The sequence below is a fragment of the Mauremys mutica genome, chromosome 8 (assembly GCF_020497125.1).
Source record: "Mauremys mutica isolate MM-2020 ecotype Southern chromosome 8, ASM2049712v1, whole genome shotgun sequence".
NCBI lineage: Eukaryota > Metazoa > Chordata > Testudines > Geoemydidae > Mauremys > Mauremys mutica.
This window is the reverse complement of record NC_059079.1, coordinates 57080465-57099096: the sequence shown is the minus strand read 5'-3', so window position 1 is coordinate 57099096 and position 18632 is coordinate 57080465. Positions and strand designations below refer to the sequence as shown.

Sequence of the window (18632 nt, the reverse complement as noted above, 5' to 3'; positions counted from 1 at the left end):
CAGCCAGTTCAACCTAAATCCAACTGATGTATCTTCAGAGAAATAGTCAGATATTTCTTCCTGCAAGGAATCTGCTTTTAGTCACCACTCCAGGTACATTGACTTAGAACTGCTCTGTTGCATGGGATGTTGTCAATATAATGGTGGAAGGGAAAACATCTGTTTCCTCCACAGCCATAATACAGCACTTTAAAAATAAATAAATACTCTGTTTACCACAATCCCTTTAGATCAAAATGTGATTACCTTTATTGGTTTTCTATCCTGTGTCTCATTTTAACATGTCAGAGATTCCGCCGCTTCAGCTAGTAGGGAGCTCTTATTGCTGAATGATAAAACCCTTAAAATAAGACTTTTTAAAAATGGAAGCCCTGACCAAGGGAGTACAAGAAGCAGTTTATAATAAAGCCTAATCTCCTGTCAGAAATATGAAAATAAACTCTTGGTTTTATAAAATTGAACCAAGGTTTCATATGCATATTTTGTCAGTATATGTGTATACACATACATACAAATCAAAGCTGCAGTAGGAAAATCATCACTTTGAAAAATTGTTTCTCTTATCTGATTGAATTGTTTCTTTGAAATGTAATCAGTATTAAATGGGCAGAGGTCATAATGCCATAGAGTAAAGCATTTGTTAAAATTCCCTAGTAAATGTATGAGGAGTGGAAGAAGAGGGAAAGGAGGAGTACTGTTTGTGACTTTTAAAGTGAGTGACCTCTGTTATATTAAACATTGGAATATTTGAGTTTATTTTAATTGTGTTTTGCTGCAGCAGTTCCCAGCATCTATGGTAATTTCTTCAGTCATTGATTAGAAAGCCGATCCTAAGGGGATCAGTTACAGGATTCGAACGTCTTTTTGTTTTTGTTTTCATTTTTATGGAGAATATATTTACATTTATTTAAATATCATTCTGCTAAAAGGTCAGGAAGCATGGCACCTATTAGGTTATGGTAATTGACACGTTATTGGCTTTTATCAAGAGAGGATTCTGTTGGACTTGCATGCATTTTACCTGGTTGAGGGAAAATGGGAGGTAGGGTGAATTTAGTGAAGGGACACTTACAATTTGAACTCTAGTTAGTTTAAAAAAATTGGGTATTATCCTGCCCCAGAGTTTCCCTGCCAATTTTTGTCTGTTTAGTAACACGATTTTCCTATTTTTTTAACATGTTTTTTCTTTTCCTTGTTATTGTGAGGTACAAGGGTCAAACTGGGGAGGGGTGGGGAAAGTGGTGGTACTTTTCCAAGCTTTACCTACAAAATCACTGACCATGTCAATTGCCGAAATGAAACACTGCTCAGAGTATGTTGTGTAGATGGTAAAGTATGATCATGCATTCTTACTTGGTTCCCTTCAGTGGGGCTTGAATATGTACACTGGCTCTGCTAGGATCATGGGGCTTTGCTCTTTAATCCCCTCACCCCCACTAAAAAGCTTTATCTCCCAAATGCCACTCACTTGTGGTGCCAAAATGAGACATCGCTCTCAGTAAACTGGCGATCTGTGATCCTCCTCTCTTCTTCCTTAATAAAACGTTAGCACTGTTATTTTATTCCTTATCATCACTGGCCATCTGAATTGATACCTCGCTGAAATGAATGGGGCAAGTCACACTTATCCCATCTGTTGTTCCATGCTTTCACAGCTATCTTTGCAATAGTTGCACTTAGTTCACTTTTTTGAGCTTTTCTTTGCACCTATATCAGCTAATGACTTTAAAAATGAAAGCTGGGGATCTGGTGAACAAGATAGCAGCTTGAAACAGGTGCTAGAGTGCCACGTACCATCCCATTCTGAGCCTCCCAAAGTGGAGAAACTGTCCCCTGTGTTGTTGGTTATTCAATTAAATTAACAACACGCAAAGAGTATGTCTATACCAGAGCTTTTGGTCCTGGTTCAGTTAATTGATTTTTGTTTTAACTTGAGTTTAAGCAGGACCACAAACTCTACTCTAGAAAAACCTAAAGTGCTGACAATTGCACAAAGAAAAACTGAAAAAATAATTCTCTAGTCTTTCATTTATGTAAATCATTCTAAGGTGTGTGTTGTTATAGCAAATATACAAAATTTTCAGCTGGTTTTTGTTGACTGTGTTGTTAACACTTAAAAATGTGATGTCACTAACATCTTCAGTTTAGGTGAGTACAATGCCTTTAACAAGCACATAAATCACCATTTGTTTTCCCCTTTGAAAAGACATGGAACTCAGAGACTGGTTTGGGTACTGAAAAAATTTCACTGAGTGCCATCACTATATATAATGTGTTTGGCAGTTTGATTCAGGGATGCTATTTTAGCATTTCTTTTGATGGTCGTGTGCTGCAAACTTCCAGTACATGCAACAGAAATTCTTTACCATGTTACATTTCTTTCATCTATTTTTCTCCCCCATAAAGTTCACAGATAATACCTAATAATTAAAATAGGTTTTTTCCTCAACTGTCCCTTGAGTCTTAAGCACCACATGGCCCTCATTTAGTGAGCTGACCAGGACTATTAATGTAATAAATAATAATACTTAGAAGGCAATGTTGTGCAGATGTCAAGCATCACATCCGTATAATGGACAGGCACTGAGGATAGAAAATGGAAATAGAACAATGAAGTTAAATTATAACTCTGACAATCTGCAGAATTCAAACAGCAATTTAATGAGGTTAAAATAAAATGTCAAATCTGGGGCCAGTTAGTCTGGGAGCTGGGGAAGAAAACTCACAGAAGCTTAGAGATGTCTTATCTCCTCTGCAGCATTTGCCAGTCCAGCTATCTTTTCACTTCTTTTCATATCTGTTTGATCAGGCAAAGGAGTAGTTTATATCCCCACTCTGCCTCTATTGGGATTGGCAATGGGCATATTGTGTCTGTCCATTTTGTTCCCTTTTGAGTGCCTGCTTGAATGAGAGAACTGTTATAATTGAAGATTTTTAATAGAGCCAGCACCAAAGCAACCCATTCTCCTACACACTATTATGGTTCTTAATTCAGGCAACTGCAGCCAGCTAATACTAACTTTTAAAAGCAGCTTTCAGTGCTAAGCTAATAAGAATTACCTTTTTCTTTTCCTTTTTTAAGGAAAAATTTTAACATTGAGGCCTGCCTGCCTTCCTTAATCTTTTCTGTTTGTCTTTATATTGTACCCGGTGTGTCAGATACGGCAATTTCCTGCAGTGTCTTTGGGAGATCTTACTGTATAAAGCATCAGAGGGTAGCCGTGTTAGTCTGTATCCACAAAAATAACGAGGAGTCCGGTGGCACCTTGAAAACTAACAGATTTATTTGGGCATAAACTGGGGGTTTTTACCCACAAAAGCTTATGCCCAAATAAATCTGTTAGTCTTCAAGGTGCCACCAGACTCCTCGTTATTTTTACTGTATAAAGTTTGTTTCATTGTGGGGCAAGGATTGTATGTAATTCCGTGGGGGAGGGGGATCACAGTCCTCTGGGAATGTAGAACAGTTGAGGGATTAGGTAAATTCACTCCAGTTGTAACGCCTTTTGAGAGGTACCACCCCAGGAAAGGCTTGCATATACTAGTTCAAACTGGAGTCTCTAAATACAAGCAGGCAAAGAAAGGACATTAAGATAAATATCTGCTTTCTGACCCAGCAAACAGACAAGACCTTCTGTCCCAGGGAGGCCCCAATCCTTTCGGGGAAGAGTTGTAAGAACATGAGCTATTCATGGGCATGCTTGTTCTGAGAAAAATGTTATCAACCTGTAGCCACAGAAAAAACACTGTGTAGAGGACTGATCATATGCACTTGCTCTGAATTGTGACTCCCGCTATCGTGGTTTCTGAACATCAAGGTATCAGATTTCCCTTCTTATTTAGGACTCACTTTGTTGGTGGCTTCCAGTTATGCACATTTTTATTGTTTTATATTAGCTGTTGAAAAAAATCCAGAATACTTAACCTTGTTTTAGTTAAATAAAACAATTTAAATGTCTCTTTGGTGATGTTCTCCTCCTAATAGTGCCTGGCAAGAAAATCCTCCAAATATTAATGATTAACCTGTTGAATTGGAGATAGTTTACCTCCCTATGACTTCATAAATATCTGCTTCAATTACCCTTGGTTAATGAAATAACCAAACAATCATTCTTTTTCTGATATAGCTGTAAAACTAATCTGAAAAGTTTTCAAAATAAATCACTATTTAAAATGTATAGTGTATACCTTCTAAAAATGAAACCTACATCTATCTGAGTTGTGAAGAATATGTATTAAGATTATAACAATCAACAATAACGGAGTTTTATGTAGAAAACCATGATTAAATCGAGTCTTCCTGCCTAGTGAATTACTGTAAATCAAATTCACCCTGTTAGATGAGTGGGTGTTAGAAGAAGTAGTTGCTAACAGATATGATGGCCGGATACAGGAGACAAGTGGTTCATGTTACGTTTTGTTTAACCGTTACGGATATCCCTAGGTATCAATGGATGTAATAATAGTTACCTGATAATCAGGAAGCTGCCTTTCCCTTCTAGTATATCTTTTGGGTTGTCTCTCCCATACAGTATGTAACAACAAATAGGTAAATCTATCTTCTAACTTGGAGAATAAGTCATAACTTCCTAGGCCCTGTGTGACACTGCACCCCATATTCTTCATAGTGATATTATTACAATGTGATTATGGCATAATTATGATGCATTTTATGCAATACGGGTCATGTGAGGTGTCATTGGAAAAGTTATTAATTGCTGAATATGATTATCTGATTTGTATGCCTGTATCATTTTTTAGTCTAAAATTAGGAATATTGACTATGTATCTGTATTTCAATCGTACTTACCCTGGGTGACACCCACAACTAGCCTTTCTGGTACATCTGTGAAGAAGCCAGACAGTGCTGATGGCCCATCAGCAAAGACAAGGGACCCTGGAAGAACTTAACCTTCCTGTGAATGTTTCAGACAGCCGTAAGTAATGGCTGCTGTGACTCAGCAAGGTATGCAAGGACATGTAACCAGGCCACATGACTCTGGACTCCATCTTGGGATGTCAGTGTTTTTTCCACAAACTGAGTTTGGAACAAAAAGTTCCTGCCATATGCTAATGCTATGTAAGGCAGGAAGTGACATCTGTGATTTTTCACTCTCCACACAAGAAGACTCCTGGAAATACCTGAGGAACAAAGACTGAACTGGGGGGAAGTGCTGGACCCAGGCTAACAGAATTTCTAGCCTGTGTATGGAAAACCTGGTGATTCCAAGCTGTAAAGCAAGTGCAACTTGTATCTTGAGAATCTGCCAGCCTGCTTGTATCATCAGCCAGCGTGAGAATTTGCTAATTCATATGCTGTCTTTCTAGTACCTTAAGCTTAGTTTTCAGTTTTGTTTATTTACTAGGTAATCTGCTTTGAGCTGTGTGCTATCACTTGTAATCACTTAAACTCTATCTTTTGTAGTTAATAAACTTATTTTATGTTTTAATCTAACTCAGTAAATTTGGAGTGAAGTGCTTGGAAATCTGAGTTTGGTTTAATACAGGCTCATTGCATTTCCTCTCCACATTGAGTGGGAGGCCAATTGGATAATAAATTCATAATGGTTGGGGTTTGGACCACTGCAGGACTGTACAGCTCTGGGGTCCTAGGCTAGGAAGCTAGTGGTTATTTTGGCTGTAGATTCTCTATTGTTGGTTTATGCGGTGGCTGGTCAGAGAGTCTACATATAACTGCAGCTGGGTGTGTCCCTACCTATGTTAATGCTGGAGGAAGTATAAGACCAGGAGCAGGTTTGCAGCTTGTCATAGCAGCACAGTGTGAGAGGGAGCCCAGGCTGGTGGGTCAGAGGGCTCAGTGGTACCCCAATTTCAGGTGGTACCCCATGGGGAACCCGTCACACCCTGTCAATACAGTTCCAAAAAATGACTGTTCAGGTTGATTCTTCTGGGGCCCTCTGGGAATAAAATGGCAAATAGCATTTTTGAAATTTGGCTTAAGTTAAATTGTTTTTAGGGTCTTTAAGAGGAGCTTTCTTGTGGTGGTCTGAAGGTATTCAAGGGAAAATAGACAAATTAAAGAAGAAAGAACATACACTTGTGTGCTTCCAAACTCTGTCCTTTCCAGCATGTTATATATATAGTGCATTTGAATTTGTTAATGCTGAGACTAAATGAAAAGGTTTATACTGTTATAAATTCCTTGTGTCAACTTAGTACTTGTGTTGCACCAAGCTAGAATATTTGTTCTGGAGCATGTCTATGCTCTGCTTGTTTAGCTTTTCCTGTTTGTTTCTTGTACAATTTTAATATGGTTATCTGTGTGTATTAAAGTAGTGGGTAGAGCTGGCTTAAGTTGTGGGCTAAGATGATCTGTGCTGCCCATCAGATTTCACTGCTTTCATCTGTGATCTGGAAAGGCATAGAAAATACCGATAGATACAGCTTTCAGAAAAAGATTACCCAGTCTTTATGCTGTGATAGATTTTCATTATGCTTTGTCTTGAATTTGCTTTGTAAACCATGTATTGAGAAGTAGCTGTCAATTTGTGATCATATTGTGAATTAGTAGACCAGTGTTGAGAGAGACTCTCTAATTTTTGCCTAAAAGTTGAACTTAACTTTCCAGATATGATCTAACAATTTTAAGACCCGCAATCCAGAACTTTCCAGGAGATTTTAGCATGTTTATGCTGGGTTGAGATGTGCAAGAATATCATCAGAAGTCTTCCCAAGAGCAGTACTCTCGCTTTTCATATCCTTTTCAAAACTCATTGTTTTTTCTGAATCACTATTTGGTTCCCACTTTAATATTTTTCAGCTATTGCAATGATGTCTTGTGGTTACTTTCAGTTAGTATGAAGGAAAGGTTGGTGCATCTTAGTATGAAGGGAAGGTGGTTTGATACCTGGTGCATCTCTGGTTTTGAAATATGGCTAACTGTACAGAGCAAGGCTGCTTCAAAGGCAGCAGCTTTGAGGCTCTCAAGCACTCTTCATTTTGTAGTGTGCTTGGATGTAGAGCTCTGTGTGGGACTAGTGTAGAACCCTGCAGTAGAACCGAGGTCCTGCAGGACCTGCTGCCATAATAGCGGAGTGAGTGGGAGCAGGATTTAAAATAGTCCAATGCAGGGCTCTAGCTGGAAACTGAAAGTGCTCTAACACCCCACACTCATTTGCTAACCAGCCAGTGGTTCTGCAGTGGTGACTAGCATGTTCAAATCTCATGGTCAGGGCCGGCTCCAAGCACCAGCGCAGGAAGCAGGTGCTTGGGGTGGCCAATGGGAAGGGGCGGCATGTCCAGGTCTTCGGCGGCAATTCAGTGGCGGGTCCCTCTTGGAGGGAAGGACTGGCCGCCGAAGAATGAAGCGGTGCAGTAGAGCTGCCGCCGAAGTACTACCGATCGTGGCTTCTTTTTTTTTTTTCCCTTCACCTCTTGGGGTGGCAAAAAAGCTGGTGCCAGCCCTGCTCATGGTAACTGCGTGCATCATCCCTGTTGCTTTTTACGTTCATTTAAAAGAAAGAATGGGGGGAGATTCCAGTTTGAGTAATTAGCCATTTAAAATGAAAAACCTTAATAAATTCTTATAGTAAACCAAAAGTAATAAAATGAAACAAGACTGTGTGGATCTTGCATGTTTACTGAGGCAAGGATGTTACAAAATGTTTGCGTTTCAAGCATTAATTAGATGAGTTTTTGCCCTTTGCAACAGATTTGCAGCACACCACTATTTGGTGTTAGGAGCTAGGGATGTGGGGATTTTTTTTATTAAAAAAAAGGGCATTTCAAAACTAGGAGGAAAAAGGGGTTGTTTCTGGTTTGAGGAAGCATTTGTTCTACATAGAGACCATTCGGGTTGGGGAAGTGGAGAAAAATGGTTTTTTGTTTTTTGGTTTTTTTTTTCAGTCTTTGGGACAAACTTTTCATTGTTCCCTCAGCCATTATCTTTAATGTGTAATAAGATTTTTTTTGCATAGATTGCTCTTTGGACCTAACCTAGGTAGGATAATATACAGGAAACTGAGCTTATTAGGCTATGTACATATCAATAGTTTCTGATGACATGGTAACCATAAGCAAAGTTTTAGTGGTTTGCGTCACTTGAATCTTAAGATGTTTATAGCTTTACTTAACATATTGGTGCTAAACAATAATCCTCTTAAGTTTAAAAATATTGCAGAGTGTACAGTGTGTATATAATAACCCGAACAAGAATTAAAAGCTTACAAAAATGACTCTCCTGCCCTTCTTTGTGTTGCAAACACCTGTTAGAGAAGCAGTAAAAATATAGAATACCTTGGAGATGTTTGTGTGTAACATAGTCATTTTAGACTAATAAGTCACTTTTCTTATTGTGCATATACAAAACATGTGACAAGTTAATAGGTGTTCTTTATAAATCCAAAAATTCAGAGAGAGTTCAGCCAATTGGGGTATAGCTGACTTGAGATTACACTGCTCTATAGCCAAAATGCTTCTGAAATAAATGTAGTCAAACTTTACTAATTCTGGGTCACTGAGAACGAAAATGATGCTTAAAATTGTTGATTGGCTCTAGTTTTCAAGTTATGCTATTGGGTCAGTATATACGACCCTTGACTTGGGAATAGCGGAGAATAAGTGAGTTATAAAGGGAAGGGATCTCAATTTAAACCAGAAATGACTAAAATACATCTTTGACTGGATCAATGAATAAATCTATGACTGGGTTTGGACAGTACTTGCTTTTTAGGCAAAACAATGAATGATGCAATCTGAAGCTGGTATTGCGTCATACATGATATGAATTGCATCATGTTATTCCTAGAAGTCATGGATGATGCAATCATAACGAAGCTTACATCACTCTGCTGAACAAATTGCCCTATATCAGCTCTAGAAATCATACAGTGTCGTGCTCTCTTATTTGTCAGTGTTTGATTTTGCAAAGGGACACATTTCTGTTTAGCCAAAGTGAGCAGAGATGCCTCGTACTTGTGTGAACGGTGCAGATAACTTCTGCTATGTTTGTGGTGAAGTGACTTTTGCATCACAAAAGCACAGTATAACCACTATGGTTAAGAAAGCCTATCACCTTTATTTTGGCTGCAAAATTGGAGATCAGGACAAGAGGTGGGCCCCACATATGCTGCAACACTTGTGCAACAAATCTTCGCCAGTGGTTGAACAGGAAAAGGAAATCTATGCCTTTTGCAGTGCCAATGATTTGGAGAGAGCCAACAGATCATACCAGCAATTGTTACTTCTGCATGGTGCCTCCAGTTGGGAAAGGTGTGTCAAAGAAGAAAAAGTGGACTGTGCATTATCCAAACATTCCATCAGCTATACGCCCAGTACCTCACGGAGAAGGACTGCCGGTTCCTGATGCACCAGAATCATTCTCACTTGAGTCAGACGAGGAAGAGGATGAAACTTCTGGTCCTGAACCATCAATGTCACAGGACCCACATTTTCTCCCATCCTCCTCCTCTGAACCACACCTCATAACACAAGGGGAACTGAATGACCTTGTCAGGGATTTGGAATTACCCAAGAGTAAGGCAGAGCTTTTGGGCTCCAGACTACAGCAGTGGAATCTCCTGGCAGGTGATGTTAGGGTTTCCATGTTCCGTGACCATCAAAAGGATCTTGTCCCATTCTTCTTCATGGAAGGTGATCTTGTAGCCTGCAACAACATCGATGGTGTGATGGCAGCCCTCAACATCGTTCATGATCCAGATGAGTGGAGACTGTTCATTGATTCATCGAAGACGAGTCTTAAAGCTGTTTTACTGCATAATGGCAATGTTTTGCCATCAATTCCAGTTGGTCATGCAGTCCATATGAAGGAAACCTATGACAACATGAAACAACTTTTGAGGTGCATAAACTTTGACCAACATCAGTGGCAGCTTTGTGGCGATTTGAAGGTTGTTGCTCTCTTGCTTGGTCTGCAGACTGGATACACAAAGTACTGCTGTTTTCTCTGCGAATGGGATAGTCGTGCAAGAGATTCCCACTACATCAAGAAAGATTGGCCACTCCGACAGTCATTGGAGCCTGGGAGGAAAAGTGTTCAGCATCCACCACTTGTTGAATCAAGGAAGATTTTGTTACCACCCTTACACATCAAGCTGGGTCTGATGAAGAACTTTGTCAAGGCCACTGACAAAACACAAGCAGCTTTCAAGTACCTCCGTGGAAAATTTCCAAGGTTAAGTGAAGCTAAGATAAAGGAAGGTGTCTTTGTTGGTCCTCAGATTCGTGAACTTCTTCGAGATGATGCCTTTGACCATGCACTGCGTGGCAAGGAAAAGACGGCATGGAAAGCCTTCCAGTTAGTGGCAATAAATTTTCTCGGAAACAACAAGGCAGACAACTACAGGTTGTTGGTGGAAAACCTCCTCAAGGCATACAAAAGCCTTGGTTGCAACATGTCACTAAAGAGACATTTTTTGCACTCTCATCTAGAATTTTTTCCACCGAACTGCGGAGCAGTGAGCGACGAGCACGGCGAGCGATTTCACCAGGACATTGCAACAATGGAGAAACGCTATCAGGCAGGGGCGGCTCTATAAATTACAGCGCCCCAAGCAGGGCGGCGCGCTGCGCCACCCTTCCCCGTTCCCGCGGCCGGGGCAGAAGTGTCTGCAGCGGGTGCGCTGGTTCGCGGCTCCGGTGGAGCATCCGCAGTCATGCCTGCGGGAGCTCAAGCGGAGCCGCGGGAAGAGGGGACCCTCCGCAGTCATGCCTGCGGCAGGTCCGCTCGTCCTGGGGCTCCGGTGGAGCTCCCGCAGGCATGACTGCGGAAGGTCCGCCGGAGCCAAATGCCGCCCTGCCCCGACAATGCCGCCCCACGCGCCTGCTTGGCGCGCTGGGGTCTGGAGCCGGCCCTGCTATCAGGGCAAATGGAGCCCATCAATGCTTGCAGACTATTGCTGGACAGTGACAAGAGATGCTCCATTTAATGAATACAAGAGACAAGCCAAGAAGCGCCGAGTAGACACTGAATAGGACTAAACTATGTACATAATAGTTTTTTGCCTTTTGTTTCATAATACATTTCAGTTAGATAACCCTTTTGCTGATTTTTAAAGTGTTACCTAAACAGGACAGGTGAAATAGTATCATGTAAAGCAACCATAAACCCATGAAAAGACCTAGGTTTACAATTTATGATTAAAACTCTACTATCTACACAATATACATAGACATAAAATGTAAAAACTTACATAACTTAGAAACAGTAGCCAATCAGTTGTTTTAATTGTCATATTTGAATTCAGCACATCAAAATACATAATAAATAGCACATTTTATCTCTGAAGCAGACGACTTCTCAAAAATTGTAGACCAGTGTTATCTGCCTCTTGCAATTCTGTTGGCTAAATAGTTCGTTTTGCATGTTTTGTTCACTTCTGATGTGGAGTTTCATTGCTGATATTACAGCTGTGGCATACAAGGTCACAGAACCAAGATATGTAGGTAACAAGACAGATGTGTACCAGGTACCTATATCTCTCAGGTACACTGAAGCTTAGAAATTTTACCTTCTGTCCATCCCAGCTAAATAAAACCAACTGGCTCTTACACAGAATCTCACAAATTTGTGGAAGTGGCGCTATACATTTTGGTGTGGGGGATGGAGACCTGTCAGGTAAATGGCTAGGTTTCTTCTGCCTGGAAGCCTCTTCTTTCTTTTTGTAATCTGAAAATATGGATGAAGCGCTATTATGAAACAGGTTATTGTTATTTCCATAGCCACCTGGAGCAGATTTTACTCATCCTGGATTATCTGTTTTGAAGACAGCAAAACGTTGATCAAGTAAAAAACTTCAGCAAAACATAGCATACTCTTTTGAAACTAATTGCAAAGCATAATACAGAGTATCATTAATGAATAGCTAAACCTCCTCTTTGGACAAAAAGAGCACTAGTGTTACAGTATGTACTTGTATTTCTGAACTTTGCTAACATCAAAGCATAGAATAATATCTCTTTCTTCCATCCAAAGTGTATAAAATAAATGTGTGTGTCTGTCTAATATATATATATAGCGTCAGAGTATTTGATTGCTTAAAGAAAAGGATAGATCAATATTTCTTCAGGAGCCAAAATTAGTATAATGTAAGAGCAGAAAGATATCTGGCTTTTTAAGTTTGCTGTTTCTCTTAACATTTTCTCTTATAGTTCTCAGGGGGATTGGGTTGTTCAGCAGCTACTTCCTACATTTTTTTTCCTGTGCAGACATTACCAGGCTCATTTTCCACTAATGCCTATCACCACTAAAGTCTCTTACTTCATTAAATCAAGTGCTAATTTAATAGCCAGATGATAATACCTGAGTTGCACTAAAACATTTATTAGGGGTGAATTCATTGAGGTCTGTCACTAAGACTCTAACCAGGTTCAACAAGGAAGATACGGCCACATGGATTTTTTAATAATGCAAAGTGAAGTCTAATGTTGCTGTTCTGTTGATTTTTATTTTGTCTTAGTTCAAGGGTCTTTTGTTTTTGTATGGTGCAGTAGACACCTAAATAGGATGATAATTCTGCATACTTAAACACAGGTACCACATGTGAATTTGAATTTTCAACTTCCAACATGGATTCACTTTGCTTTTGGCCTGCTTGTGGAGTTTGACCTCACTGACTTATGTTTACTTGTAAAACATAACTTGAGGAAAAGATATAGTATTTCTTATTTTCAAGATATTTGAAGTAGGACCATTTCTCGCTTTCCTTAAAAAGACTTGCATTGATAAAAGTTGACTTCTCTAATAAAAAAAAATCAAAAAACCCCAAACCAAATTTTAAAAAAACCTTTGCGTTGGTGAGAAATGGCCCAGCGAAAAGTGTTTCCATACATATATTTTAAGCAGTTAAAAATATGAATAGCTTAAACTGTTTCTCACCAAAGGACGTGCAGCTAGCTAAAATATTCTCATGCTTTTGGGTTCCTGGTGTCTGGAAAATGATGGTACTTTTGTGTTCACACCTTTAATGGTAACACAGCAAGATGTGGGCTGCGTATGTTATCAGTCATCTTAATATTAGTGAAATCTTTTGATATGTTGGAGGATCTATAGGTTTTTTAACTTTGACTGTAGAATTACAAAAGGCCTGTGACAAAGTCCTGCACAAGGCACTACTAAAGAAACTAAGTAATCTTGGTATGAGAAGCCAAGTACTGTCATGGATCAGAAACTCACTAACACAGAAAAGAGAGTAGAAATCAGTGGTCAGTTTTCAACATGACAGAAGGTTAACAGTAGAGTGCCACAAGTTTCTGTTCTAAGATGAATGATATTTAATAAATTTTGTAATGATCTGTAAAAGGAGTTGGTAGTGAGGTGGCAATTTGCAGATGACAAAACTGTAATTCTGTGCATGAAATGAGGCAGTGGCTTTGTAGGAAAAACTTTGTGATCATGTAATTGAAGGCTATCATAATGAATACACATGAGAACAAATCAAAGGTGTACAGATGACTTTAATTTGTGCATTTCCTAATTGAGTGCTTGACTTTTTTTGAACATCTGTCCTGCACCCATGCTGGTACACAGGCCTGAAACCAGTCTATTCCATTTCTTTCTGTCATTCATTACTGTTTCCATTTGCTCTGTGGTACTGAGATCTCCTCCTTGCCCTCCCGGCTAGAGTAGTTCTTAAAGTTTCTCATGGGCTTCTTTATTTCCTCACAACAGCTGGTTTTCACTTAACAACTTCACATGGGAGTCTGTATGTTGGCACCTGAAGTACATACCCCAAGCATGTGCAGCACTTTCCTCTCATTCTGGTGGAAATAAGCTGCTGGTGATTTCTCAGGTCTCTTCATTGTTGAGGAAATTGTTCCAACCAATGCCCTGAATTTTTCATAGGCACTATTATCAAAGGTGTCTAGTTTCTGTCTAGCATTTTAATAGATCTCCAGCTCTCACCGTTTGACTTTGCAATCTTAATATTCTTTTATTGATTTGTTTGTATATACTTTTAATAATACATTTTATCTAATCATTATGATGTCCTTGAGAAGTACTTGCAGAATTTTTGTATTGATAAATCATAACTTCATTGTAGAACTGCCAGTGTGGAGTCTGGAGGCTTTGGCAGCTGGGCGGGGCAGTTAGTTTTTGTCACCTCAGGAGACACTTTGAGACTGTGGAATAGCTAGATGTTTTCATTAAAATGAGCAGCAGTTTAAAATTCTTAAATTATGGTGCCTATATTTGTTTGCTGTGTGTTTGTAGCTTTGTTGGTCCCAGGATGAGAGACACAAGGTGGATGAGGCAATATCTTTAATTGGACCTGTTTCTGTTGGTGGACCTAAATTGTCATCTTTAGGCTTCAGCAGCAACCCATTTTAGATGAATGGAACAGCATACACCTTTCAGAGCTATTGTTTGAGTATGTCTGCAGACTCAAGAAAACAGCATTTTGTACCAGCTAATGGTGAAAACATGAAGCAGGTGTGATCTTCATAACCATGAGAAGCGGAAAACTTACTTTCTTTTTTAAATGGAAGTTTAAATTTTGGTGCACAATTCTGTGATTAGTAAGCAGAATGTGCAGCAAATGACATGACCATGGAGAACATTGGACCCTGTATGTAATGAATCAGCAAGAGGCTAAGCCCAAGATACCATTGTTCTTGAATATTTAGCACAACTGATGGTGAAGTGATCTTTAAAGCTTGGCATCATCTGCTGGCATTGAGATTTAAAGTGCTAATGTCTAAAGTAGGCATGAACAGCGTGTTTGTTTGGACAAATATAGTGATGATTTTCTGAATCAACTCTTAATTGTCTGAAGAATAATTTGATCTTGATAAGGTTGTGAAGGCAAATTGCTCTAAATAGTTTGCCATTAAGTGTCAGCCAGGTAGCGACTAATGGTTACATTTTATATCAAGACCACTATTGTAGAGTGAAGGAAAGCTACACTGTCTCCATTAACATCTGTGAAACTGGCCAAGCAGAGCTGTTGCTTCTCTCTTTAGTTGCTACAGTGATTACAGTACAGCTGCCAGAACACAAGCCATTAAACTAATTGCTTACAAAGGTACTGAAAATATTTTAACTCAGATAGTAAATATCTGTGAAGGGAATTTGTATACTAATACCCATCATGCTTTTTTTCATCCTTCATCTGGTGTCTGAGCTCAAAATGCAACAAACTGAAAAGTGTAGGCATGTCAGAAGGTGCATAGGGTTCTCTCTTATTTTTGGCTCTGCAAGTGAGAATGGCTTTTCCCACTTACTTTCTCTGAATTGGAATCATGTGGAAATCCATACAATTTTCTGTAAAATTACTGTGCTTTGTCCACACCCCTGAAATAGAAAGCTGTGGATACAATTGAGAGGTTATCACACTGATCAGAGTTTCATCTTCAACCAGTTTCATGGCAGCACCATGGGGAGGAGAACAAAAAACCCACTAGGGATCTAGAAAAATCATAAAGGAAAGTTGCTGCCAGTCCTTTTTGGCAGCTATAGCTAGGTGCCTTGTAAAAGCAGCTTCTGTTGCCATGGAGCCTCTTAATCCAAGGTCAGCTTCTGGCATCATGGCTTTCACATGGCAGAAAACCTTGTCCTGTTCAGCTTTGAAAAAAATAAATATGGAATAGCCTTGGGCAGAATTAGTCTATTATTGCAGCTAAATTACTGAGCTGCAGTGAGAAACTGAACTGAAAGGAAACCTTTTGTTACCAGAAAAAAAAAATCTGATTTTTAAAACTCTGGTATCCTCTCCAGTCAGAAGCCTGTAAACTGGAGTTTAAAGGAAGATGTTTAACAATTGGTAAATATTTGTTGCAGCATTTGTATAGCCTTTTTCACTTGACACAACCATGTTTTGTGTCTAAATTCTGACCTGCCTTTATGATTATATGATTTTTAGACTCTCTTAGCACAGCTTTATTTTCAAGGTTTGTTTTCCTCTGCTAGTCCTTAGAAGACAACAGAGAGACTGAGATGAGACAAAATTGTGCCTTTCTTATTGCTACATGTCAATACAAAATGTAAAGAGGTTTTATAAACGAGTCCTTAAAATGTCTCCTTTGAAGTTATGTACTATCATTTCCATAGCATGGAACTCTTTACCTCAGACTCTGAAATAAGAGGCTGGCCACGGGAATTGTTTTGAAGGATACCACTGAGCTGCCACCTGAAAGTGGGATTGAAAGTGAAATTGAATTTTTGGTTTCAAAATGAAACATTGTGCAAGTTTTATTTGGAAGCCTACTGCATAATAGAATGAACCAGAGAAAAAGATCTGGGGAGGTTGGGAAAAGTTGGGCAACATATTGAGGAGGGAAAATATGAATGGGGAGAGAAGTAGCAAAATACCAGTAGTGTAAAGAAGTTGTCTGTGGAAGGCCGGGGAAGATACAGTACTGCTTTTCCCTGCGTGAGTGGAAAGTATTTTTAGACGCAGAAGATTTCTGGGTGGTATGAAGGTGGGGGGGGGGGATTCTAACAGGTATGAAGGGAGGGGAGGGAGGATTCTGTTAGAACCCATGAATTCTAACAGAAAATTTAATTTGGCCCTTATGTAGGAGTCTGAGACTTCTGTTTTAAACACAAATTTGTGTTTTGTAGACTCAGTATAAATGTAAATGCTCAATTGGGTAATTTATTTTTTAAAAATGGTAGAAGCAGCATCTCTTCTGGGTTGAGAACTTGTATAAATTCCAACACAATGCAAACTGAAGTTAGACCCCTCAAAAATGGAGGACTGTAATGGTAAAACATTGACAGGAATATAGTACTTGAAGTATGAACCACAGAGCATTTATCATACTGCTTCTGTGATTGCTGCACCTTGGCTTTCAGATGTACTAAACTTGGGAATAACTCCTGTGTTTAATAAAACACTTTGGACAAGTTTGTATCAGAAGACTTGTGTCTTATGCACTCACTGGGGAGCAAAAATAGTTTTAGGAAAATATATGTAGGAGTGGAAGTAAAGTAAAATAGAACAGGAATTGTTTACACTAAGATTATTGGGCAATTGGCTCTTTTTTCTTATCAGCTTGCAAAGAGTCCCATATTTTAGAGCCCCATTTCTTTCTTCACTGTTTTTACCAAAGAAATCAGTAATACATGTTTAGATTGAATTTGCTCCAAATAAAAATTATAAACCAGAATCTTACCAGTCTACCTCTAACTCACCCTTAAATTTATTTCCTTTATGGGCTGACACAAAGTCCAGCCTGAATTCCTAGAGTAAAAGAGCAGTCTTTTCATCTGATCTGTTGCTAGAAGTGCAGCTTCTGTACAGAAAGTTGGTTTAGGGACCAGGAATGAGAGTGCATGAGACCTACAGCAGAGTTTCGGCAGGAGAGTGATTAACTAGATAGTGAAATTGAGGGGACATGTCTTTGTGTCCTCAGTAGCTGCACCTTGTGTGTCACTACTCATCTTGACATGCATCTGACGAAGTGAGTATTCACCACAAAAGCTCATGCTCCAATACGTCTGTTACTCTATAAGGTGCCACGGGACTCTTTGCTGCTTTTACAGATCCAGACTAACACGGCTACCTTCTGATACTCATCTTGGTTAATCTTCTTCCTTCCTCTCCCTGCTAGATTTTGGGCATTATTAAACTCCATTGCAGCAAGGATTTGGAATAAGGGAACAAAAAACGTTCCAGTCAAGTGAGGGTTATGTCCCCTCAAGGAGTCCTTTGATTTGATATTTCCTGACATTCTGCCAATTATTACAGGGGAAGATGGCTTGTTCTCTGGAGAAATACTTTCACATTTGCCACTGAGAGAGACCGAAATTAACACTAACATGTAATTTCATGCCCCTCTTTCCTTATTCTCTTACTATAAACTTTTTCTTCTTGTTTCACAGTCACAGACGAAGACACAGTGAAGAGGTATTTTGCCAAGTTTGAGGAGAAGTTCTTCCAAACCTGTGAGAAGGAACTTGCCAAAATCAACACTTTTTATTCAGGTAAGCTGCTTATCTACCTCTAATAGAATTAGTGGAAGGTATAGCACACAAAGACCTAAGACTTCCAAACCCACAGAATAACCATAACATTCCTGAAGGTCTACCATCAGATAATCATAGGGTGTGTCTATGTAAGAAAGCTGCTTTAACTTAAGGTGTGAATTTAAAATGATATAACTAAATCTGTTCCAAAAAAGCTGTGTATGCTCTTGTTTGGTTTGAATGTCATATTTCAGTTTAACTCTGTTAGAAATAGACTTAAGCCAAACCAGAATATGCCACACTTAAACAAAAATATGAGTGTGTCCAACCGCCGTTTGTGCCAGCTGAACTGTATAGGTTTAAAAAACAGTTTAAATTAAACCAGTGCAACTTTCTGATGCACACAACCCTATAGCCAATGGCAGGTAGCTGGCAAATACATTACGCAGTAATGTAACCTGTGCTGCTGTTTCTGTTCAAATTTATTAGAGTTGATGGGACTGAAAAATGGAGAAACCTAGCAAAGACGTTATAATTACTGTGTTTCTTCTGTGAAAGTTATACCCATTTTTGTTAGTACAGCATTTTGAAATGTCCACTGGAGTGAAGTTTCTCACAATGTATAAATATGCTAGAAATAAAGATTAAAACTGATTGAGCTGAGTCTGTCATTTGTGTAATAATACTTCTAGAAAAGGCTTTGCAACAGTGGTATTATAGTAACATGCTGTCAGATTTTGGGCCA

At 39.2% G+C, this 18632-nt stretch overlaps 1 protein-coding gene across 2 annotated transcripts in view; it reads left to right on the top strand.

Moving 5' to 3' along the window:
- Positions 1-18632, top strand: part of XPR1 (xenotropic and polytropic retrovirus receptor 1) — a 306687-nt gene that overhangs the window by 203275 nt on the left and 84780 nt on the right. For both annotated transcript variants that reach the window (XM_045026958.1, XM_045026957.1), the window contains one exon: positions 17804-17905. In XM_045026958.1, the coding sequence (XP_044882893.1) occupies positions 17804-17905 (102 nt within the window). The remainder of the gene's footprint in view (positions 1-17803; positions 17906-18632) is intronic.